Here is a 25,556-nt window from a genome sequence, read left to right as displayed (position 1 = left end):
GTGCGACTGGATGATCGTCAGTGAGGTAAGTAGCCACGTTCTTCTTGATTGATGTATGAGTGATGCCTGCTTGAAGCAGGGGGGGTACCTCAGACTGCCAAAGTGAGAGATTGAAGATGTCAGTAAACATTCTATCCAGTTAATGAGCAGAAGTCCTCAGTACTTGCCCAGGTACACCATCTGGGCCAGATGCTTTCCTTTTTCTGTATCAGTACACACCACGGTCCCAGCAGGGGTTAACAGAATAGGAGCCACATGGGAATTTTTTTTTTTTTTTTTTTAAATCATCCTACACGGGCACAAATCATGAAAAGCAATTCATAGGCCAAGGTTTTCTACAATACTGTTTCAGATACTTTGTGTCACTTGGAGTTGTATAAACACATAGTAGAACATTGATTGTGACCAGAGAAATGTGCAGCTCTAACGAACCCAAATTGTAGTCCTGACAGAACGCATATGCACGCATGCTTATGGAATAAAATGGAAGCTCAATGTGGTAACTAGCAGATGAAAATACATTCTGGTAAACAGCAACACAAGTTTAAGGATGTCCCTGGAATGCACGGCCAGGGGTGGTCATGAAGGCAGATACAATAGTGATGCTTAAGAAGTACTTACACAGACACATGCAATATGCAGGGAATGGAGAGATACAGACCATATGCAGGCAGAAGGGGTTTCATTTATCAGGACCAGCACAGACATTATGGGCTGAAGGGCCTGTTTCTGTGCTGTACTATTCGATATTCTAAGGCACTTCACAGAAGTGATTATCAAACAAAACTTTACATATTCGGACTAGTGATGAGAAAGAAACTTCGTTATGGAGGATAGCTGTAAGTGGAGAATTAAAGGCACTGAGGCAGAAAGACTTGAGGGAATTCCTGAGCTTGCAGACTTGGTAGCCAAAGGCATGGCCACCAATAGTGGAGCAATTAGACCTTGGGACACTCGAGAAATCAAAATTCTCAGCTGGATGGCAAGACGAAGTTGCAGATAGGAAAGGGTAAGGCCATATAAATATTTGGAAGGACGAGAATGCTACAGGCTAATAATTCACTCCACCTTGGACTCTCCATCTGCAAGTTCGCAAATATTCCTCATCTCCCAACAGATAGACCAAAGTAAGATATCAGGCAAACTTTGGTTTACAAGTTATATGTGGGCTTTCCTTGTTAATGAAATATAGTGCACAAGATCAATTGCAAAAATGCTGCATGCTTAATATTATCAAAATAATGCAAGAGAATTATTAATATTCTTGTTACAAGGCAGCATTATTTTAATAAGAGGACTTTTTTGTTTAAATTATTTAATTCAAATGTAGATTTTTAGATCTAATCTAGGATCCTGAAATAGCTCAGAGGCAGTCCAGCTAAAAATACTGCAACAAGTCAAAGGGTAGAAATTGCACTATATTGCACCCTAGCCACCTTTATCTATAATCATTGCATTGGCTCCACTAGCTCTTAAAGTTTCTCTCACAATGCATCCATAAATGTCCAGTCTATCCTGAGGCACTTGTTATTGCTGCTATGATGCTCGCAGTCAGTGTGGGATTTCATTTCAGTGTTAATAAATTGTACTGCCTACAACAGCATGACTAAGATTAGCAACTGTGGGGACTAAGGACAAAAATGAGGATTATTATATTGGACAACAGAAGCAAAGGAACAATCACCAACTTGAGAAATTGCACTACTTTTGTGTGATGACTTCTTATCAATTAAATGCCTGAACGTGTTGAAACTCAAAGCATTCTGGATTTGGTGCATCCACTGTTTTTAATCACAAGCTCACAACTAAAAAATAATGACGTTCTCTGCCTTCGTTTCAATTCCTGAAAATAGAACAGGGGATTATATTGGCCTCCCACTACGACCAGCTCACTAGGTGCTATATTTTAATAACAGGTCATCTGGATGTGGATAAAACAATGCCATTACTAGTCTGTTCTAACTCAAGTACTGACACATTGATGTTGTCCTATTAGACATCACCTTACTAGCTCGAAATGATGACAACTCCCTCAGTTCATAGTATCTGTGAGAAAGAACAAGGTAAGGCAGTTGACTTCTGCCTCCAAGAGCAGCTAATGCTGAGTGAATGGCAAACTCACCATTGATAGTAATTTGATACTGTAAAACTATTATCTTATAAATACTTAGCTCAGAAGTTCAAGCAGCAATTAGAAACAGAAAATGGATTCTCTTAAGATGGCACCATTTGCATCGTGAAGCATTGCAGGAACAGGGTGGCACCATTATAATTGAACAGCAGACACATTTTAACCCCCGAAGTTCACACACCAAGAAATGAAGAAAACATGCATTCTACATACCTTCCAGTGTGTTAGTCAAAACACTTAAAACACTATTCGCTCTATCTTTCCTCCCAAAAGACGCATTCAACTGGTCCATGGAAACCAGGAGGGAGCCAGAAAGTTTCTTTTTGCTTTCTATTTCAGTGGTAGGCTGCAAGCAGTTAAAGTGAAATTAGTAGAGTTTCAAACATTTCTTTTTAAATGATGATAAATGGCAGTGTGCAGCTTGCATGCTTCAACCAGAGATCAGCAGGTGAGGAGAGGACAGGTTTCAAGTTTCAGTTCAGTACAGCAAACAGCAACCACCAAGGAGAGCATCGTTCACTAGTGTGGCTAAGTTTTTCCACCTTGCATTTATGTTCAGCTTTCCATTTTTATAAACAAGTAATTCAAAATATTTTGTTGCAGAGATACTCATAAGTTGTGGCACAACATTTGGCCAGTAATAAAAAGGGGAAAAAAAGAGCTATATTCAAAGAAATGGCATTATTTCAATTCATGACTTTCAATATTGTTATTAACAAAGTGCATAATACTTCTACTTGATAACTAATTCAATGTATAAACATTTTGAAACCCCCCGATTATGCTTCAACCTTCTTCCCCAAGTATTGTTCAAACCAAGGTCAATCATTACTTTGAGCACTGGTTTCATCAATGTCTTTCCTGCGTCCATTCTTCACTAAACCCAGACCTCAGTCCCATATATTCACCTTCACCAAAAAACCCACACATACACCATTATTCCTGGAATTCAACCTGAATAACCTTGCCCCAGCCTTTAACTCCCTCCTCCTCATGCAGATCTTCTGCCACATATTCCAAAGCTTTCATAATGGATTACTTCACTTACTCTGCTCCACCATCGGAAGGCAGACTGTCATTTTCCACACACTTACCCGCTTTGCAATCTCTCCCAAGCCTTCAACTATCTTTTCTACAGAATCTGCCTTTACAAAGGAAATTCACCTGACTAGATGTGCTTACTGTCAATGACAGCGTTTCTCATTTGCTATTTGATGGTCGTTTTACCTTCAGTATTGTGAATTAATTTACAAAAAGACAAGGAATGCTTAATGAACCTAAACTGCAACGAACAGTTGGTGAAGAAATTAGACTGAAAACGTATTCCTTTTCTGCCTCTTGCAGAACTCTGATGTGGCATTCATAGCGAACATCAAAGCATCAGTGAGATACAAAAACTTCAGTATGCTTCACCTACTGTTCCAGACACAAAATGGAGACATTTAGTCATCATTTCCTACCCATTTCTGCCTTCCAACCCCACCACCTACACACCTATAGCCAACTTTTATTACTCCCAAAGGTATGGCACTGTGATCAAAGCTTCTAGAATCAACAAACGTATAACAGTAGACATTGAGTACTGCACATAGAATGCTGGAGGAACTCGACAGGTCAGGCAGCATCAATGGAGAGGAATAAAGATTCAACATTTCAGACCGAGACCTTTCGTCAGGACTGGAAAGGAAGGAGGAAGAAGCCAGGATAAGGTGGGGGGGGGGGGGGGAGAGAAGAAGAGGAAGGAATACAAGTTAGGTGACAGGTGAAGGTAGGTGGATGGTTGGAGGGTGGGGGGATGAAATAAGAAGCTGTGAGGTGATAGGTGGCAAAGGGCTGAAGGAGGAGGAATCTGATAGGAGAGAAGAGTGGACCATGGGAGAAAGGGAAAGAGGAGGGGCATCAGAGGAAGATGATAGGTAGGTGAGGAAGAGGGGCAAGACAGAAGCCAGCATGGGGAATGGAAAAGGAGAGTTGGGGGAGAGGAGAGAAATTACCTAAAGTTGGAGGAATTGATATTCATGCCACCAGGCTGGAAGCTACCCAAATTTTGTGCATTACTGCTGCCAAAATAACTAAGGTGGTAAAAAAAAAAAAAGTGAAGGCAGAAAATTGGCCCCTTGTACCGGTTGTGCATTCAATGAGATCATGGCTGATTTCTTTTACATCTCCTATAATCTCTCAATTCTCTTAATATCCAAAAAATTATTCTGTCTTGATTTACTCAAGGGTGTTTTTTTTTGGCAGTTCTCTGAACCTTCAGCAAGGACTTTGCAAACTCTGCCTTGTGCACTTGATTGGAAATGCATGGTTATCTTTGGAATGTGCTGCAGCAGTTATCGTTTACTTCAATACCACCACCTTCCCAGACAGGCTCTAGCAAAGTTAGGAGCACCATCTGCATCGTGCATTTATTGCTGTCTTTCATAGATACCATGAATTTCCTTCAATTCCTTCCTAATGAATGACCTTCAAAGCACTGTCATAACTTCTGCAGAGCTGCAAGCAGCAAAATGACCCAGCCACCATCTTCGTAACTTGACTAAGCAGCCTTGCTATAACTGTTCAAAGACAGAAATGCAGTCAATTTAACCAAGAATTCATGTAGATTGACAGAATTTTGATTCTCAACTTGGAGGTAAGAAGTCTCTTAAGTTACACACATACAATGCTGGAGGAACTCAGCAGGTCAGGCAACATCTATGGAAAGGAATAAAGGCGGCATCTGTGGGATGGTTCACTTTGTTAGAATTTCTCTTTTACTGTCTGACCAGGTATTCTCATCATCTTACATCAAGGGCAATATGATATACCATTTTATAGTTTTGAGAGTTTGCTCCAATTCACAGGTGGAACATATACTCCGTATGAAAGTAAAGTCATTGAAAGGAAATTGAAAATTAGAACTGATGGCGCTCAAAATTTATAACATGACCCATCAGCATGTGAACAGAGGACAGGCAGCTCGTGATTCAGATGGATATTTTCGGTTGCAAACTGGGATATTCTGTCCCTATTGGCTCACTACAATGTGTGTAGCAACTGGCGAGTTGTGAAGGTCTGTCAGCAAGCAGAGACCAGCAGCGGGTGGATGCTTTCTTTAAACACATTCTGAATTCACTCATGTGATTGGGCGATGCTAGTACGGCCAAGAATTGAATAGTTTGCCAGGCTATTCCGAAGGCTACTCCAGAGTTCTGGGTCTGGGGTCATGCATTGGCTGAAGATTACAAAATGGCATGACCTGTCCCACTTGATAACTATTTCTGATCCCAGATTTATTTGATTAATTGAATTTCCCAACTGCTATAGGAGAGGGAATGGAATAGGGATTCAAGCCCATGACCCTGGTTATTGCCTCAAGAACATGGCATCTATCATTGAGGAGTCCCACCATTGGGGTCAAGCTGCTACCATCAGGCAGGAGGTACAGAAACCTCAATTCATACACCACCAGATTCAGGAAGAGTTACTTCCCCTCAACCATTAGGTTCCTGACCAGCCCAAACCCCACGTCAGCTCCCAAACACTATAGCACTTTGCACTACAATTGGCTTGTCTCAGATTTTTGTTTTGTACCAACACCTACGCTTTGCACAGCTTTTCTCCCTCCAATGTCTTGCGTTTTGTCTGGATCTATGTGCTTGTGATGCTGTTGCAAGTTTTTCATTGTACCTGTACCTCACCGCACTTGTGCACGTGACAATAAATTTACCTGGGACACTAATCCTCTCAGTTAACACACTACTCAAAACACCCAAGTATAATGGGTGTGCAACATGACTAAGGAATCAATTATTCAGAATGATGTACATTCACAATACTTAATTCTGTGTATTTGAGTTATCTTTGCTCAGCTTCATGTTTTTTCTGATGCCATGTGTGTCAGGTATTCACACTGAAATGCAGTATCCCCTGTCATAAGTGGCAACAGATTTGCTAACAGTAAACCTAACTGGAAGAGGAAGATCAACAAGCAAGCTCTGCAAGTTAAGCTTTCGACAGTGTTTCACTGGCCCCCAGCAAATATGCTCATGCTTGTTTCCAGATTGAAACAATTATTGGAAAGTTCCTGCGGTATCCAAGCAAAGTACATCGCAAAGCACATGAGTAACTATTTAATTGACTGCTTCTTCAGAGCACTTTCTGCCATAGTTCCACAAAAGAGCGATTGAACAGCAGTCCCCCAACACCCCAAATCCAGCACAGAACACAAGCAATATTTTCCAGACGGTCTCCAAAGGAAAGCTGAACGCAGACTGATTCCACCTGTTGGAAGGATAACTGCATATGGCATAGAACAAGCGTTTACATCCAAGTACAATCCTAACTTAAATGTGCCTACTGAAATTATCATTCTGGCCTGGATGTCATGGTGCCCCTCTTAATTCTGACACTTGCATCCACCAGCCTAAGATGGAAGTTTAGGATGAGGAAGGATCTCATTGAAACTCACTGGATGCTGAAAGACCTGGATGTACTGGACACCGAGAAGATACGTCCATTAGTAGGATAGCCCAGGATCCAAGGGCACAACCTTAGAATAAAGGGACATACCTTCAAAACTGAGATGGTGAGTCGAAGGATGGTGAACCTGTGGAATTCATTGCTGGAGAGCTGTGGAGACCAAGACACTGGCGGTATTAAGCGCAGAGATTGGTAGGCTGTCGATTTGTAAGAGGGTTAGGGGTTATGGGGAAAAGATAGGAGAATGTGATTGAAAAAAAAATTAACCATGACTGAATGGTGGAGCAGACATGATGGGCCAAATAGCCTAATTCTGTTTTTACATCTTATGGTACGGACAAAGTGAGTAGGTAAAAAGATGGAAAACAGAATAGAGATGGGAGCCAATCAGCTTTTTTTTTTAAAAAGGAAGAAATCAAGAATATTACAATAGTGCAAGGCTATTAAACATTGGTGTGCAGAGGAATCTGGTTACATTTGTACATGAGACACAAAATTAGTATGCAGGTAGATCAAATTATGAAGACAAATGGAATGTTGCCAGGTAGATTGAATACAGGACTTGGGGACTGTATGCAGTTGTGATTATCTTAACTGTCAAATTGAAGGCTTAATTTTGAGGTAAAAACTAACTGGATTAATTCTTGCCATGAGGGGCTTGACTTACAAGGAAAGATTGAGCAAGAAAACCCCTATATTCTCAAGAGTTTAAGAATTAGATGGTAATAATAAGAGATAGATGCTGTTCAGATGCTTTTCCTGGTGAGTGAATAAGAAACAGGGCTAATTGTCTTGACCATCCAGGACTGAGATGAGGGGGAGTTTATTTTCCAAGGATTGCAAGCATTTGGAATTATTCCATCCCAGAAAGCCAAGGCCAAGATGCATTTTTGGACTACTGGCAAAAATCGAGGATCGTAGAGTAAGATGGGGAGGTGCGGGCAAGGTCAATGATCAATCGGCTGTAAGGTTATGCAACAACAGAATAGGGACATGGAATAATACAGCATGGAGATAGGTCCTTCAGTCTAACTCGTCCATGCTAACCTTAAGTTCATACAATCATTAAAATCCTCTCTGTGGACTCTGTCTATACTTCCTGCCACAAAGCAACCAGCATGATCAAAGATGCTGGACACTCTTCTCTGCTCTCCCATCTGGCAGAATCAAGATGATTCAAGCTGGTGCTGGCAACACGGAGACATATGACAAGCTGCACACAAATCTTCTAGATATACCTCTTCTGAACTATTATCACTGCAATCTGCAGTCTGTTTTTTCCCTTAAAGTAACAAACTTTTAAACTGGCTTAACAAACTCATGATTCAGTGGATTTAACTCTCAGGAATGCAGGCATGTCACTACTAAGTGGATGAAGGCACATCGCCACAGCTGTAGGAGAGGGAGGAGAGGAGGGCTGCAAACCAGGGTATGAAACTTCTACCCTGCATTTTGTTAGCAAGTGTACAGTCACTGGAGAACAAGATTGAGTAACTGAGGGCAAGACTGCTGCCGCGGAGGGAACTGAGGGATTAATGCTTTCTGTGTTTCACAAAGACACGGCTAACTCAAGACACATTGGATGCATCAGTAAGACCCGCTGGCTTCTCGATACACAGGATGGACCGGACTACTGATTCGGAGAAGGCAAAAGGTGGGGGTCTGTGTTTCGTGATAAATTGTTTGCGGTGTTCGGAGATGGTGGTCTTGTCGCACTCTTGTTCCCCTGACCTGAAACATCTAACGATTAGGTACCGACCATTCTACACACCAAAAAAGTTCTCCTCTGTGATCCTGACCACAGTTTACATATCACCAAAGACTGATATTAAGGAAGCACTCGAGGTTCTGAGTGCCACCAACAGCAAACAAGAAACAGCCTATCCCAACACCTTTCAAATCATTGTCGGGGACGTCAATTAGGCTTGTTTGAAGAAATCACTGCCCCATTATCATCATCACCTGTAGCACCAGGGTTCCAACACACTCGACCACTGATATACTACTGCAAGGAATGCCTACTGTTCGACCCCTAGACCGCATTTTGGGGAACCTGATCACTTGGCTGTGCTCCTCCTACCTGCATACAGGCAGAGGCTAAAGAGCAAGCTTCCAGAGATGAGGACAATGACGAGTTTGTTCTGGAGCAAAGGAGCGACTACAAGATTGCTTCGAGTCAGTGGACTGGACCGTGTTCAAGGACTCAGAGGATCTGACCGACTAGGCCATGGACGTCACAAACTTTATAAAGGCAGTTGTAGACGAGTGCGTCCCCACAAAATCATTCAGAGGTTTCCCCAGCCAGGAGCCCTGGATGAACCACAAGATTCACAATCTGCTGAGGGCCAGGTCAGTGGCGTTCAGGTTTGGCAACGAAATAAGATACACAAGGTTCAGGTACGGTCTCCGGAAAGCCATATCATGTGCGAAGTGGCAACTCTGGACCAAACTTGAATCACTGAATGATGCTCTGCAGCTGTGGCAGGGCTTGAATGCTATCACCTCCTACAAAGTGAAACCAAGCGACATAGGGTGGCCTAGAAGGGGCACCTGGCCAACTACTAAAGATCTGTGCTGATCAACTGATTGGAGTGTTCACTAATATCGTTACCCTCTTGCTTCACAGGCCTTCAAACAGGTTTCAATTAAACCAGTGGTAAAGAAGAAGAATCTGGTAACCTTCCTCAATGACTATCGTCCAGTAACACTCACGCCCACTGTGAAGTGTTTTGAAAGGTTGGTGATGAAACATGTCAACTCCTGCATAACAGGCAACTTGGATCTGCTCGAATTTGCCTACCAGCACAACAGGTCAACAGCAGACGCCATCTCATTGGCTCTTCACTCAACCCTGGAACATCTGGACAGTGAAGATGCATACATCAGGATGCTTTTCATTGACTACAGCTTGGAATTCAATACCATCATCCCCTCAGGACTAATCAATAAGCTTCAAGACCTTGGCCTCAAAATCACCTTGTGCAATTGGATCTTGATTTCCTCACTTGCAGACCCCATTCAGTTCGTATTGGCAACAACATCTCCTCCACGATCTGCATCAGAACAGGTGCACCACAAGGCTCTCTACTCCAGTCGCTTTATACTTGTGACAGTGTGGCTAAGCACAGCTCCAATGACATATTTGTTTGCTGACGACACCACTGTCATCGGCCGAATCAAAGGTGGTGACGAATCAGCATGTAGGAAGGAGGCTGACAATCTGGCTGAGTGGTGCACAGCAATAACCTCTCACTCAATATCAGCAAGACCAAGGAACTGATTATTGATTTCAGGAGGAGGAAATTGGAGGTCCATGAGCCAGTCCTCAATGGAGGTGGAGAGGGCCAACAACGTTAAATTCCTCAGTGTTATTATTTCAGCGGATCTGTTCTGGGTCCAGCACACAAGTGCCATTCAGAAGGCGGTACAGCAGTGCCTCTGCATTCTCAGAGGTTTGCAAAGACTCGCCATGTCATCCAAAACTTTGACCAAATTCTATAGATGTGCGGTGGAGAGTATACTAACTTATTGCATCACAGCCTGGTATGGAAACACCAATGCCCTTGAATGGAAAAGCCTACAAGAGCGCCCCCCCCCCACCCCATTGAGCACATCTATATGGAACGCTGTTGCAAGAAAGCATCATCCATCATCAAGGACGCCTACCATCCAAGGCCATGCTCTCTTCTCGCTGCTGGAGGAGGTACAGGAGCTTCAGGACTCACAACGCCAGGTTCAGGAACAGTTATTACCCCTCAACCATTTGGCCCTTGAACCAGAGAGGATAACTTCACTCACTCCATCACTGAACTGCTCCTAAAACCCCTACGAACTCACTTTTAAGGACTCTTCATCTCATGTTCTTGACATTTATTGCTTACATATTTACACACTATCGTTACTTTCTTTTAGTATTTGCACAGTTTGCTGTCTTTTGCATAATGACTGTCTGTCTGTCCTGTTGGGTGTGGTCTTTCATTGATCCTATCGTGTTTCCCGTATTTACTGTGAATGCCTGTAAGAAAATGAATCTCAGAGTTCTGTATGATGACATAAATGTACTTTGATAATAAATTTATTTTGTACTTTTGTAGAAGATGCAAAAGCCTGAAAATGTACTACCAGGCTCTGGAAAGCTTCCATCCTGCTGTTATCAGCTCTTGAAGGGACCACTTATACAACGAGATGGACCCTTGGCCTCAAAATCTGCATTATGATCTTGCATTTCATCATTTACCTGCACTGTACTTTTTCAGGAGATTTTACACTTTATTCTTCACTTTTTTTAAAAAACCACATTCCAATTCAATGCACTGTGTAATGATTTGATCCATTTAAACAGTATGCAAGATAAGCTTTTCACTGACCTTGGTACGTGTGACAACAAAAAATCAAATCCAAAAAAAAATGTCACCTAGGGCAGACGTTTCAATAATCTTCACCTGGGAATATCCTCCACTACTTCCACCATCTCCTTTGCCTTCTACATGCATCATACAGTATTCTGGAGAAGTTTTATCAGAGAAATTGGGTAGTTTCTCATTATTTGCCTGAATTATACGCTAGTTTGATATGCTCTTCGTCATAATAAATTTGGGATTGAATAGCCAGATTTTAGCATTGGGTCTCCACGTAATTTTCTCTTACATTCAATCATGATCTGTATTATTATTAATCCCCTATACAATTTTTGTTCCTCTTCTTTGGAATCAGAGAATGTCATGAAACAATACAGAACAGAAACAGTCCAACCCCTCCATGCTAACCTCAAGTTCATGCAAGTGATCTCACAGGCCATAGACGAGACTGAACTTCTGCAGTCCTCACACATCCAATGTGAATAACAGTGGGCCATCTCACAGCTAACAGGCGGAGAAGGCTCCAAGAACATCCCTGTCCTCCTCAACTGTGGGGCCCAGTGTGCAAGTGCTGGATATGGGGCTCCATTCTTCACAACTACTATATATCTAGCTAGCAATACCTCAGCTCTCGCCTGGGGGTCACACTGTGATACAAAGCTGGTCCTCAGTCAACTTGATTCACTCCATGTATCAAGAAACAGCAAAGGCCCCGGTTCCAGACAATGAATTCATTGCCAGTACTGAAGACATGGGCTTCACAAACCATCCCATTGCAATTTTCACACCTAGATCTACCAGAGAATGTGGAATGTCAGAGTCCAACAGGTAGTGTTGCAGCTCTATAAAATTTTGGTTAGATCACACTTGGAATATTTTGTTCAGTTCTGGTCACCTCATTACAGGAAGGCTTTAGGTGTGCTAGAGAGGGTGCAAAGGAGATTTACCAGGATGCTGTCTGGATTACAGAACATGTCTTATGAGGATTGAGCAAGTTAGGGCTTTTCTCTCTGGAGTGCAGGAGGATGAGAGGTGACTTGATAGAGGTGGATAAGATAATATGAGGCATAGATCGAGTGGAGAGCCAAAGACTTTTCCTCAGGGCGGAAGTGGATAATACGAGGTGGCATAATTTTAAGGTGGTTGGAGGAAAGAGAGGGAATGGCAGAGATGAGCTTTCATCTTTTTTAAAGTGGTGTGTACATGGAAAGCCCTGCCAGGGTTGGTACTGGAGAAAGAAAGGTATATAAGGGACATCAAAGAAATTCTCAGATAGGCATATGGATGATAGAAGAATGGTAGGCTATGTCAGAAGGAAGGATTAGAATGATCTTAGAATAGTTTAAAAGCTGGGCACAACATCATGGGCTGAATGGCTTGTGTTGTGCTGCAGTATTCTATGTCCTAGGTTCTAAACAGCCCAGGGATGTCTTGTTCACAAAATGCCGGATAAATCCAACCCAGCTAATTTCTGCCAGTCCACTCTCAAAGCGATGAAAGACATCATCAAGATAGGTATCGAGCCATACTTGTACAGGAAGAACTTATTCACAGAAACACAGTTTGGGTTTCACAGCCTCAGAATTCACAGCTTTGAATTTTATGAATGGGCCAAAGAGCAGAATTCCAGAGTGGGACGAGGCTTGAGTGACTGCCTGCAATGTCAAGTGTTACATCAAGGAAGTAATGAGTATCCAGTGAAAAGCACTCCTACGGCTGGAGTCTTACTTTACACGGAGGAGGATGGCTGCAGCTGGCAAAGATCAATCCCAGCCTCAACAGGCATGAGCCATCTAGGATTGAAATAAGGAGGCACATCAGATAGTGAGGTGCTTATGGGTTGGTTCATTGTCCCTTCAGAAATCTGATCCAGAGGGCAAGAAGCTGTTCTTAAAACAAGGAATAAGCTGGAAAAGGGTACTGATCACATACTATTTGGTACCATTCATAATTCTTTGACTCAAGCTTTCATCCAGTAAGGCATAGATGACTTTCAGGCACAGGCTGATAGGTGGCAAGTAACATTCACACAAAGTGTCAGACAAGTACCAACACCAAAAGAAGGATGAACCACCTACCCTTGATATTCAATGGCAATACCATCATCAAATCTCCCCATCACCCCTTTCATTAACACTGTGGGGGTCACAAATAGCCAAGAACTCAATTGGATCACCCAAGTGAATAATATACAGACAAGTTCACAGGCTTGATGTCCAACTGCAAGTGGCTCATCTCCCAACAAAAAAGCATTTCCATCAGCAACAAGTTGCACGATAGGAATGGGGTGGCGTATTAACTGGTTACTTAGAAGAGGGCAGCTGCAACAATACTAAAGCAGTTGGCACCATCCGCAACAATCTCCGCCATGGACAATGCCAAGCCCAGCTGTGAATGAAGGGAGGTTGGGCATGGGGTTAGAAACCCCACCCCTTAAGGACCCGGAGCCACAGAAATGCCAACAGAAGCTCCAAAGATCTCATCCATGGGAGAAGAAGGATGTTCACCCAAGATGAGCTACACCTGAGGACAATTTAAGAGACTGGCTCAGGACAGGGGACTCTGGCAAGCTGCCCCAGTAGGGGTTACAGGCTTAAGACGACGACAACCATCCACAACAGAGCAGCCTTGGATACCTGGTGTGCTATACGGAACATCCATTCCCTCCATCAACAGCACAATGGCTGCAATGTGCAACGTTTGCAAAGAGCACAACAGGTACTTGTCAATGATGCAGTCTCTCTCAAGCCCACAAACTCTACCACCAAGGAATCAAAGGTTACAGATGCATGGGGAAAGCATTCACCACCTGCCAGATTCTCTTTCAAGTCACTCTCCATCCCAAGTTCAAAATCCATCTCCGTTCCTTCATTGTCATTGGGTCTAAATCCTGAAAATGTGTCCTCAACAGCAACACCTGTGCACCTTCACCAGATGGGTTCAAAGCAGTGACTGATTACCACCTTTTCAAGGGCACTTGGGGACAGACCATAAACACTGGCTTCACCAGCAATGCAGAGATGCTGAAAGTGAATAAATAAATCTCACTCAGTACCACACTGCTTGAAATTGACACCAACACGGATACTGCTATAGATTTTATAGTCTTCGAGTATAATTCACCAACTCCAGACAGAACATACCCAGGCACATCAAAATGTTCACCTTGTGACTTGAGTTGAAAGAGTCCTGAGTCAGGAAGAAATCAGTCCTCACTGCACTTCTGACAGATGACAAATATTTGAAACTTGAGTCTTGTCTGTTAAAGTCTCCAAGAAATATAAGCAAGTGGCTTCTGACGACAACGCGCTTAAATGCCCTGGCATCAACTTGCTTTGATTAAACTTGTACACCTCGACAGACATGCTGCATATTTTCATTATTTTCTGCTTTGTCAGTAATTCAAGAAATTAGTTTCATCTTACCGAATTCCTCACAAGTAAACCTTATACGTAGCACATCATCAATTGAGACTAAGTTTCATGCACATAGTTAATTAAAATATTATTAGATGACTAAGGCGAGACAAGTACGAGATGATAGAGGCACAGATTGAGTGGACAGCCAGAGAGAGTTTTCCCCAAGGTGGAAATGTCTGATACAAGGGGGCATAATTTTAAGGTAATTGGAGGAAAGTATATGCGGGTGGGTGAAACGCCTTGCCAGGGGTGGTGGTAGAGGCAGAATATTAATGGCATTGAAGAAACTCTTAGATATGCACGTAGATGATAGAAAAATGGAATGCCATGTAGGAGGGAAGGACAAGATTGACCTAACAGTAGGTTAAAAGGCCGGCCCAACATTGTGGGCCGAAAGGCCTATTCTGCACTACAATGTTAAGGCATTGGAATGATCTTTTAATAGTTTCCTCCTCTAACACACATTAGCCCTTTTACTTTCACGAAAATAATCTGGCATTGCACATGACTGCGTTGGCACAGTTGCACCCTGAACTGCCCTTTAAATCTCCTCTTTTCAAACGAGTCAGCCTAACTGCAGCTGTATTTAAATGGCAGTGATGCTGCATTTAACTGCTTACAAGTTTAATTTTCCTCTGTTGCTTTGACTTTGCTGCAGGGTTTGGCTCTTGGAAATATTGCTCATGTGAAATTGAAAAATTAATCATTCCTTGGGTAGATGAAGGAAGTAGTTAAGTCTCCCATGTAGTTTCATGCTGCAAAACAGCTCGCTGAAAAGTAAATTAGTGCTAACAGGGACCCAGATAACAACAATTTAATTGGAAGTCACAAATGTACACTACTCCTGCCCTTTGGAGTTTCACAGCAATAAGATATAAACGTTTATATTTAAAAGATATAACAGCTCCTCTACATTGGATAAACCAAACTTAGATTAGGCCAATCAGTAAGGATCACTCTGACCTTCCTGCCTCCTTTCACTTTAAGTCTGACCCCTCTCTCTCTCTCAACAATTTACAACACTGTTCCAACCAAGACCAATACAAACATATCTCCTCATTACCTTGGCATGTTGCTGCTCTTTTGATTCAATATTAACTTTCTAACCTACTCAAAAGTCAATCTAACCCTTTCCTCTTCCATAACCCTGCATTTTACTATCATCCATGTGTTTAGCTAAGCGATTCTTAAATGTCTCCAATGTTTCTGCCTACCACCACCCCTAGCAACATGTTCCACACACCCACCATTCAGTGTAAAAAAAAACTTACCTCTGACAACCCACCCACCCCCCCCCCCATACTTTCCTCCAATCATTTTAAAATCATGCCCACTTGTATTAGCCATTTCTGCCCTGGGAAAAAAGTGCTGGCAATCCACTTTATCTCTGCCTCTTATCATTCTGTAAGCCTCTATCAAGTCACCTCACAACCTCCTTCACTCCAAAGAGAAAAGCCCTAGCCAACTCAACCCATCTTCATAAGGCCTGCTTTCTAATCCAGGCCGCATACTGGTAAATCTCCTCTGCACCTTCTACAAATCTTCCACATCCTTCCTATGAGGTGACCAGAACTGAACAGAATATTCTAAACAACACATACCAAAGTTGCTGGTGAATGCAGCAGGCCAGGCAGCATCTCTAGGAAGAGGTACAGTCGACGTTTCGGGCCGAGACCCTTCGTCAGGACTAACCGAAGGAAGAGCTAGTAAGAGATTTGAAAGTGGGAGAGGGAGGGGGAGATCCAAAATGATGGGAGAAGACAGGAGGGGGAGGGATGGAGCCAAGAGCTGGACAGTTGATTGGCAAAAGGGATATGAGAGGATCATGGGACGGGAGGCCTAGGGAGAAAGAAAAAGGGGAGGGGGGGAAAAACCAGAGGATGGGCAAGGGGTATAGTCAGAGGGACAGAGGGAGAAAAAGGAGAGTGAGAGAAAGAATGTGTGTATATAAATAAATAACGGATGGGGTACAAGAGGGAGGTGGGGCATTAGCAGAAGTTTGAGAAGTCGATGTTCATGCCATCAGGTTGGAGGCTACCCAGACGGAATACAAGGTGTTGTTCCTCCAACCCTGACTGTGCTTCATCTTTATAGTAGAGGAGGCTGTGGATAGACATGTCAGAATGGGAATGGGACGTGGAATTAAAATGTGTGGCCACTGGGAGATCCTGCTTTCTCTGGCGGACAGAGCGTAGGTGTTCAGCGAAACGATCTTCCAGTCTGTGTCGGGTCTCGCCAATATATAGAAGGCTGCATCGGGAGCACCGGACGCAGTATATCACCCCAGCTGACTCACAAGTGAAGTGTCGCCTCACCTAGAAGGACTGTCTGGGGCCCTGAATGGTGGTGACGGAGGAAGTGTAAGGGCACGTGTAGCACTTGTTCCGCTTACAAGGTAAGTGCTGGGAGGGGAGGGATGGGGGGGACGAATGGACAAGGGAGTCGCATAGGGAGCGATCCCTGCAGAAAGCGGGGGGGGGGGGGGAGGGAAAGATGTACTTCGTGGTGGGGTCCCGTTGGAGGTGGCGTAAGTTATGGAGAATTATATGTTGGACCCGGAGGCTGGTGGAGTGGTCAGTGAGGACAAGGGGAACCCTACTCCTAGTGGGGTGGCGGGAGGATGGAGTGAGAGCAGATGTGCGTGAAATGGGGGAGATATGTTTGAGAGCAGAGCTGATGGTGGAGGAATGGGAATGGGACGTTGAATTATTTCCCTCATTTCATGCACATCTGCTCTCATCCCATCCTCCCTCCACCCCACTAGGAGTAGGGTTCCCCTTGTCCTCACCTACCACCCCACCAGCCTCCGGGTCCAACATACAATTCTCCGTAACTTCCGCCACCTCCAACAGGATTCCACCACTAAGCACATCTTTCCCTCCCCCCCCCTCTGCTTTCCGCAGGGATCGCTCCCTTCGCGACTCCCTTGTCCATTCGTTCCCCCCCATCCCTCCCCACTGATCTCCCTCCTGGCACTTATCCTTGTAAGCGGAACAAGTGCTACACATGCCCTTACACTTCCTCCGTCACCACCATTCAGGGCCCCAGACAGTCCTTCCAGGTGAGGCGACACTTCACCTGCGAGTCAGCTGGGGTGATATACTGCGTCCGGTGCTCCCGATGCAGCCTTCTATATATTGGCGAGACCCGACGCAGACTGGGAGACCGCTTTGCTGAACACCTACGCTCTGTCCGCCAGAGAAAGCAGGATCTCCCAGTGGCCACACATTTTAATTCCACGTCCCATTCCCATTCTGACATGTCCATCCACAGCGTCCTCTACTGTCAAGATGAAGCCACACTCAGGTTGGAGGAACCACACCTTATATTCTGTCTGGATAGCCTCCAACCTGATGGCATGAACATTGACTTCTCAAACTTCCGCTAATGCCCCACCTCCCCCTCGTACCCCATCCGTTATATCTTTATATACGCACATTCTTTCTCTCTCTCTCTCTCTCTCTCTCTCTCTCCTTTTTCTCCCTCTGTCCCCCTCACTATACCCTTTGCTTATCCTCTGGTTTCCCCCCCCCTTCCCTTTTTCTTTCTCCCTAGGCCTCCTGTCCCATGATCCTCTCATATCCCTTTTGCCAATCAACTGTCCAGCTCTTGGCTCCATCCCTCCCCCTCCTATCTTCTCCTATCATTTTGGATCTCCCACTCCCCCTCTCACTTTCAAACCTCTTACTAGCTCTTCTTTCAGTTAGTCCTGACGAAGGGTCTGGGCCCGAAACGTCGACTGTACCTCTTCCTAGAGATGCTGCCTGGCCTGCTGCGCTCACCAGCAACTTTGATGTGTGTTGCTTGAATTTCCAGCATCTGCAGAATTCCTCATGTTTGCAAGAATATTCTAAATGTGCTCTAACCAGAGTTTTACAGAGCTGTAACATTACCTCATGGCTCTTGAACTCAATCCCTTGATTAACGAAAGCCAACACACCATATGCCTTCTTAACCACCCAGTCATCTTCCTTTATATAAAATCAGTGAGGACTAACAAGCACGTATCTCCCTCTTGCTCAGTAAGTGCCAAAAAGCACCCGAACCAGCTGGACAACCTTGGTCAATCTACCACAGATATTTCTGCTCGTTACTCCTTCCCTTCTCAGTGGCTCAAAGCATGTCTATTTGCTCACTTTCCCAGTTCTGAAGGATCATCAACCTGAAACCATTTCTTTCTCTCCTCACAGATGTTGCCTGACCCAACAATTGTTGAACATCCCAACAATTTTACTTCAAATTTCCAGCAATTGCAGCCTTTCTTTTGGCTTTAAAATATACAAACTGATGCTTGTTTGAATAAAATCACATTAACATTTCAAAAGTCACAGCATAAACTGCTTTGAAGAGCAGCGAGTACTGCTGAGTTGCCAGATCTTGCAGCTATTATGAAAAGTGGTGATCCTTTCAAGATCTTACAAGACTCTTAATAAGGTGAAAGGGAGAGTTGGGGCAAAAGACACTGAATTCCATCTCTGCCATATTTCTGATGGTACAGCTAAGGAACAGGAGCTTCATAAAGAGATTTTTCAGGCTATCTGACAAATCCTGAACTAGGCCTCAATTGACAAAATTCTATTTTTTCTATGTTTACATGTTTAGATACACCTGATAAAAATTGATCCACATTATACCCTTTTGCTGGGATGAATTTCAGTTCTCTCAGCCAATCAGCATCTTGTGTAGAGGTACTATCATATCAATAATAGTGGCTAACTGCCTCACACAGCAAATCAGAAGCCTAACTGACATTCCAGGATGCCCACTGGCAATTAGAACATGACAAGTTATACAGTATATTCTATTACTTCCTTGTAGACTGAAAACCAAAATTGTAGATGCAAGGGTGATACACCCCATATGTTGACACAAACTTCTCAGTAATCATGCTGGGGTTCAATTATGAAAATCAGGTCTGATTTGCTATTTTAGCCTGAGCTGGACAACAATGATGGATTCCCCATGAGGCAAAGTCACGAGGTAAAGCAGGGAGAAATACATTATTTTAACCTGCACCATAAAAATGTTGCAATTGTTTCAATTTTTTGACACTGGCTTTCATAACATGCTTTAAGATCTCATTGTCAATCTTTTATGTATTCATTTCACCCCAGTCCAACTGCTCCATCCAGTTTTCCACCTGTTATGTGCCTCGAGTCACTGCTTTGGAAATTAGACATGCAACACAGCCAGACATTTTATCCTTAGGAAATTACAGAATTCCAGACAAGAATATTCAGGCATACAGTACATTTCCCACTTAACTTCCAAAATGTCTTGGTCAACGTGTATTACTCAATAAAAATACACATTGCTTTACTGTGATAGAGGATCTTCTGGAAAATGGTTCTAGATTGGGAATTGGCTGCAGGAAATGCTCAAAAGCCAGGGAAAAGCAAGTGATCTGATGGGACAAGTCTGGGAATAGCACCTGCTATTTTGCTACTTATGTTTAAATATACTGTAAGTGACCAAGTTATAGGAAGAGCCTGCATTTTCCAACGGTGTTAAAGTTTATGCTAAGGATATAGATCCTCTGCAAGACAAGTTGGGGTGCAATGCACCCAAATGTGACCAAGTGTGCTACATTTAGAATTATTTAATTGAACACCAAGCACCCATGATCTTGTCATTATTTAGAATATTACACACCATTTTGGCTCTCAGAGACGTTGGGAAAATTAAGGGAGGCCAAACATAATATCAGTTTGAAATTCAGTTCACAACTCAGGAAACCTTAGAAAGGATTTTCTTTTAAAAATTTGTAGACCTCAGGTGGTTTCATATGGTATAAAGGGCTTCAATACAATCCTCGAGAAACACTTTCAGCTGGACAATTGGGGAAAGGCCATCCAAAGAATTGAAACAAAGGCACTGTTCAGACTTTCTGCAGGTTAAAGTAATGCATTTCTCCCTGCTTTTGCCTGGCAGGGAATCCATTATTATCCATACATAAGCCTTGGAACACAACAGGTGGCTTAGACCTTATCTGTTCTATCCCCAGAGGATAGTGATTGGGGAACCAACAGAATGCAACTAAAAAAGCAATAAGGGGAGAAAAGACAAAATATGAAGTTAAGCTAGCCAATAATATAAAAGATGGTAACAAGTTTTTTTCCAGATATGTTGCCTGGGTTTCATCTCCTAAGTTACAGAGAAAGGTTGAATAAGTTAGGTCTTTACTCTTTGGAGCGTAGAAGGTTGAGGGGTGACTTGATAGAGGTGTTTAAAGTTACGAGGGAGATTTGATAAGAGTTGACATGGATAGGCTTTTTCCATTGAGAGTGGGGAAGATTAAAACAAGAAGGACATGAGTTGAGAATTAAAGGACAAAAGTTTAGGGGTAACATGGAGGGGGGGGTGGAGACTTCTTTACTCAGAGAGTGGTAGCTGTGTGGAACGAGCTTCCAGCAGAAGTGGTTGAGGCAGGTTCGATGTGTCGTTTAAAGTTAAACTGGACAGCTATATGGACAGGAAAGGAATGGAGGGTTATGGGCTGAGTGCAAGTCAGTGGGACTAGGAGAGAGTAAGAGTTCGGCACGGACTAGAAGGGCCGAGATGGCCTGTTTCCGTGCTGTAATTGTTATATGGTTATATATGAAGAGAAAAAAGTGGACCTCAGACCATTGGAAAATGATGCTGGGGAGGTACTAATGGGGGACAAAAGGTGGTGGAAGAACTGATTAAGTATTTGGCATCAGTCTTCACTCTGGAAGACAGCAGTATGCCAGAGATTTGAGTGTGTCAAGGGCAGTAGTCAGTTTAGTAGTTATTACTGGTAAGTCACCAGGACCAAATGGACTACACGGAGTTCTGAAAGAGCTAGCTGAAGAGATTGTGGAGGCATTAGTAATGATTTTTCCAAGAACTACTAGCTTCTGGAACGGTTCCAGAGGACTGGAAAATCACAAATGTCGCTCCACTCTTTAAGGGAGGGAGGCAAAGGACAGGAAATTATGGGCCAATTAGCCCAACTACAATGGTTGTCAAGATATTATATATCATTAAGGATGAAATTGAGACTTTGGGGCACTTGGAGGCACACAATAAAATAGGTGCAAGTCAACATGGCTTCCTTAATGGGAAATCTGTTGGAATTCTCTGAGAAAATAACAGGCAGGATAGACAAAGGAGAGACAGCGGATATTGTTTTACTAGGATTCAGAAGGCCTTTGACAAGGTCTTCACATGAGACTGCTAAACAGGATAAAAGTCCATGGGATTAGAGGAAAGATACTAGCATTGACAGAAGATTGGTTGAATGGCAGGAGGCAGAGTGGGAATAAAGTGGGCCTTTTCTGGTTGACCAGTGGTGTTTCACAGGGGATGGTGTTGGGTCCGCTGCTTTTCATGTTAAATATTAATGATCTAGATGATGAATTGATTGGTTTGTGGCCAAATTTGCATACAATATAAAGAAGTGCAGGTAGTTTTGTGGAAGCAGGGAGGAGTCTGCAGACGGACTTAGACAGATTAGGAGAATGGGCAAAGAAGTGGCAGCTGGAATGCGATGTAATGAACTGTATGGTCATGCACTTTGGTAGAAGAAATAAAAATGCAGACTATTTTCTAAATGGGGAGCAAAAATCAGAAATTGTAGGTGCAAAGGGACTCGGGAGCCCTAAAAGTTAACTTGCAGATTAAGTCGATGTTAAGGAAGGCAAATGCCATGTTAGCATTCTTTTCCAGAACAGTAAAACATAAGAGCAAGGATATAATGCTGAGGCTTTATAAGGCATTGGTCAGACCATATTTAGAGTATTGTGAGCAGTTCTGTGCCCTATATCTCAGAAAAGGTGTGCTGGCATTGGAGATGGCCAGAGGAGGTTTTTGAAAGGGAATGAAAGGATAAATGTACAAGAAGTGTTTGATGGCTCTGGACTCACTGGAGTTTAGAAGAATGAGGAGGGGATCTCATTGAGACATACCAAAAATTTCAAGATCTAGACAGAGGATGTTTCCTATAGTTAGGGTGTCTAGGATGAGAGGACACGTCCTCAGAATTGAAGGACTGCCCTTTAGAAATGAGACGAGGTTGAATTTCTTTCGTCAGAGGGTGGTGAATCTGTGGAACTCATCGGCACAGATGCCTGGAGGTCAAGCCATTGGGTATATTTAAAGTGGAGGTTATAGGCTCTTGCTTAGTAAGGGCATCAAAGGTTAAAGAGAGAAGGCAGCAGAATTGGTATTGAGAAGGAAAATAAATCATTCATGATTGAATGGCAGAGCAGACTTGATCGGTGAAATGGCATAGTTCTGCTCCTATGTCTTATGGAAAATTTTTCAAATGAATCTTTAACATCCACTTGGAATACATATCTTCAGCTGCTCTGTTTTTATTGTTTAAGAAGTCTTTCTCCATCAGGTGAAACAAACTCAAGTCATACTATTGCAAATCATACTTGCCAATCTAAATGCATTTGCACGGAGCAGTGATGCCAGGTATTGTGTTGCAATTATTGCCAATTCTATAGGAGGCAGCTTATTGTCAAGCGTTTTATTTGCCAAAAGAAGCCTTCTGGCAAAGGAAACATTACTTGGAGAAGAGCCATTGAAAGGAAGGGATTTATATGAAACTAAAAGTCTCCTCCTACAAAACTTGTTTAAATAGAATTAACTTTAGCCATTGGTTTAAGTCTTGAAAGTAAATCAAATTGTAAAATACAATTCCAAAACAACCGGAGAATTAAAACTGAAACAATGGCCAAGATCAGTGCTCCCCAGTGGCCAAGGCAATTCAATTGCTTCCCCAAACACACTGACCACAGACTAGGATATCGAGAGAAAAGCAAACTCATTTTCAGGTTCACATCAGAAACATGCATGGCTTTGCAGCTTGATTGCCACAATATTTCAGATACTGCCACATATTTTCATCAAAGTTGATTAATACAGTAACTTACAAACTTCAATCATCCAAATTAAAGATTCTCACTAGTAATTTTTTATATATATTGTATATATAAAATATATAGGAATATAAAATGGCTTCTTATTGCACTTGAATTTTCAAAAGTCAATAAAAAAAAAATGCAAGGATGAGAGTGAAAGCAATTCATTCACATTAAAACTGATAAAAGTATGGCAACAAGATACACCATAACATGTTCCCTCAATGTTCTGCCCTGAACACGCAGTTCAATGGACACCGAATGTACTCCAACACTTCACCCCGCAAGCAGTCAGGAGCTAGTTAACTTGAGAAGACCCACGGTTGATCCAACCTTCACTCCTGAAACACTCGATTTCCCAGCAAGATCCAGTCAAGAGCGATAATCAAGGTAACTATTGTCTCTAACCCATAGCTCTGAGGTGAAGTCTCCACAGGTGCTCTAGCTGAGATGAGCTAACTCAGCATAGAACAGAAATGTGACCTCTCATCCAACTTCTCTTCATGCTTCTGCTTATATTCATTGTGTCAATATTAACAAAATATACAAGACAATGTCTTTGACATTCAATTCCCATCTATTCTGGTTAAATATTATGCAGGCAAGTAAAAATTAGGGGCCCCATACCAAGGCTACATCTATATTGTTTCAACCAACCAACCATTAACAAAGATAACATGCATTTTTAGAGCATCACATCAAACCTCTCAGAAATCGCTCAGAGCACATCACATAAAATGAATTCTTTGAAGAGCAGAAACTATTATGCAAACATAGATGACAGCCATTTTGCACAAAGCAATATCCCACAAACACCAATGAGATGGAGAAATGCTGCCCAAGACACTGGATGTAGCCCATGCTCTGTTTTATAAAGTACCATGGATTATTGTCCACTAAGTAGGCAGAAATTAATTTAAAGTCTTATCCAAAGGACAGAACCTGAGACAATGCAGCACTCCCATAACCCACTAACACATCATCCTAGATTACATTTTCAAGTCCTTGGACTTGAACAACTTTAACTCGGTCAGGAAAGAATGCTGGAGTATCAACTGAACTCTGAAATGTTAGGGAGTGCAGAAAAACAATACATTGGCTAATTTTACTTTCATCACAATACAATGGAGGAATCATCAGGCCTCTTGATTAGGCTGAATGAATTCCAAAATAAAATTTTAGGTTTTTGGGATACACCAATATATCTGTGGCACAAGGATTTTATCTCTCTGGTCCTCCACGCAAGGATTTTGGATAGACAAAGTGGGTAGGGCAAGTATTTTTCTGAAGTGGGGGGAAAGAGGGAGAAGACATTCTGAAGGACATTCAGATTTTCTCTCTCAACCAGTTACAGCAGATATTGGCGGAGGGCTAGATGCCTCCCTCTAGAACAGGGGCTCCCAACCTTTATTATGCCACGAAGCAACGGGTCCATGCAATGTTCCCTCTAATTAGTAATGAACAGTGTGCACAAAAATCTCGTGCTGTGCAATTTTTTGCCCAGTGAGAACAACATGTGCACACTGAATTTTTAAGTGGATGTAAACCTGGATAAGGATAATAAACTACCACATCAGAAACTGGAAAAGGAAATATGATCGTGTATGATCCTGAAATATACTTAATATGCCAACGAGGTACAGGATGACAAACTTTTGTGCCCAGTTTTAATTCCCTTGTGCACTAGTAGCAAAAGATGTGTGCATGCACACACCTCAGAGGGAACACTGGATCTCTGGACCGCAGGTTGGGAACCCCTGCTCTAGAAGGAGAAACGTTGTCTGGGACCAGAGACCAAAACTAAGTGAAATATGAAGAACTTAAAACAACAAAAACACATCACAACAGCCAACTTTACACAATGTGCATTCACAAGAACAAATTCATGCATAATACAACTAAATTTGAGACTTACAAGACATTATGGTAGATTAGCTTTTTGATCAAAGCTACAAAAATATCTTCATTGATACAAGTTAAATCCAAAAATGTTTGAACATAAACATGTGAATGGGGAGCTCATCTAAAGATTTTTTTGTTAGACAAAAAGTTGGGACAGTTACCTTCAACAAGCCAAAAGTCTTCATAAAATTTAGACAGTTTTGGCAGAAATAAAAAACAAGCTGAGAGAAACTTCATCTCACAATACCATGACACACCCATTTACAAATCTTTTGAAGCCTAATTGTTACCTCATGAATTTTGTGTACTTTTTTTTTTTTTACAAATTCTCTTGAAATATTATTTTATTAAGCTTGTTTAAGAAAATTAACTTGGCCTGAGTATTCCTCAA

The 25,556-nt window shown here is 42.5% G+C and overlaps 1 protein-coding gene across 1 annotated transcript in view; it reads right to left on the bottom strand.

Moving 5' to 3' along the window:
- Positions 1-25,556, bottom strand: part of LOC140191801 (sodium channel protein type 8 subunit alpha-like) — a 248,703-nt gene that overhangs the window by 81,800 nt on the left and 141,347 nt on the right. The window contains exon 12 of the mRNA XM_072249577.1: positions 2,345-2,394. Coding sequence (XP_072105678.1) covers positions 2,345-2,394 — 50 coding nt within the window. The remainder of the gene's footprint in view (positions 1-2,344; positions 2,395-25,556) is intronic.

The sequence above is a fragment of the Mobula birostris genome, chromosome X, assembly GCF_030028105.1.
Source record: "Mobula birostris isolate sMobBir1 chromosome X, sMobBir1.hap1, whole genome shotgun sequence".
Taxonomy (NCBI): domain Eukaryota; kingdom Metazoa; phylum Chordata; class Chondrichthyes; order Myliobatiformes; family Myliobatidae; genus Mobula; species Mobula birostris.
The sequence above is the reverse complement of the archived record's forward strand: the minus strand, read 5'-3'. Positions and strand labels throughout refer to the sequence as shown.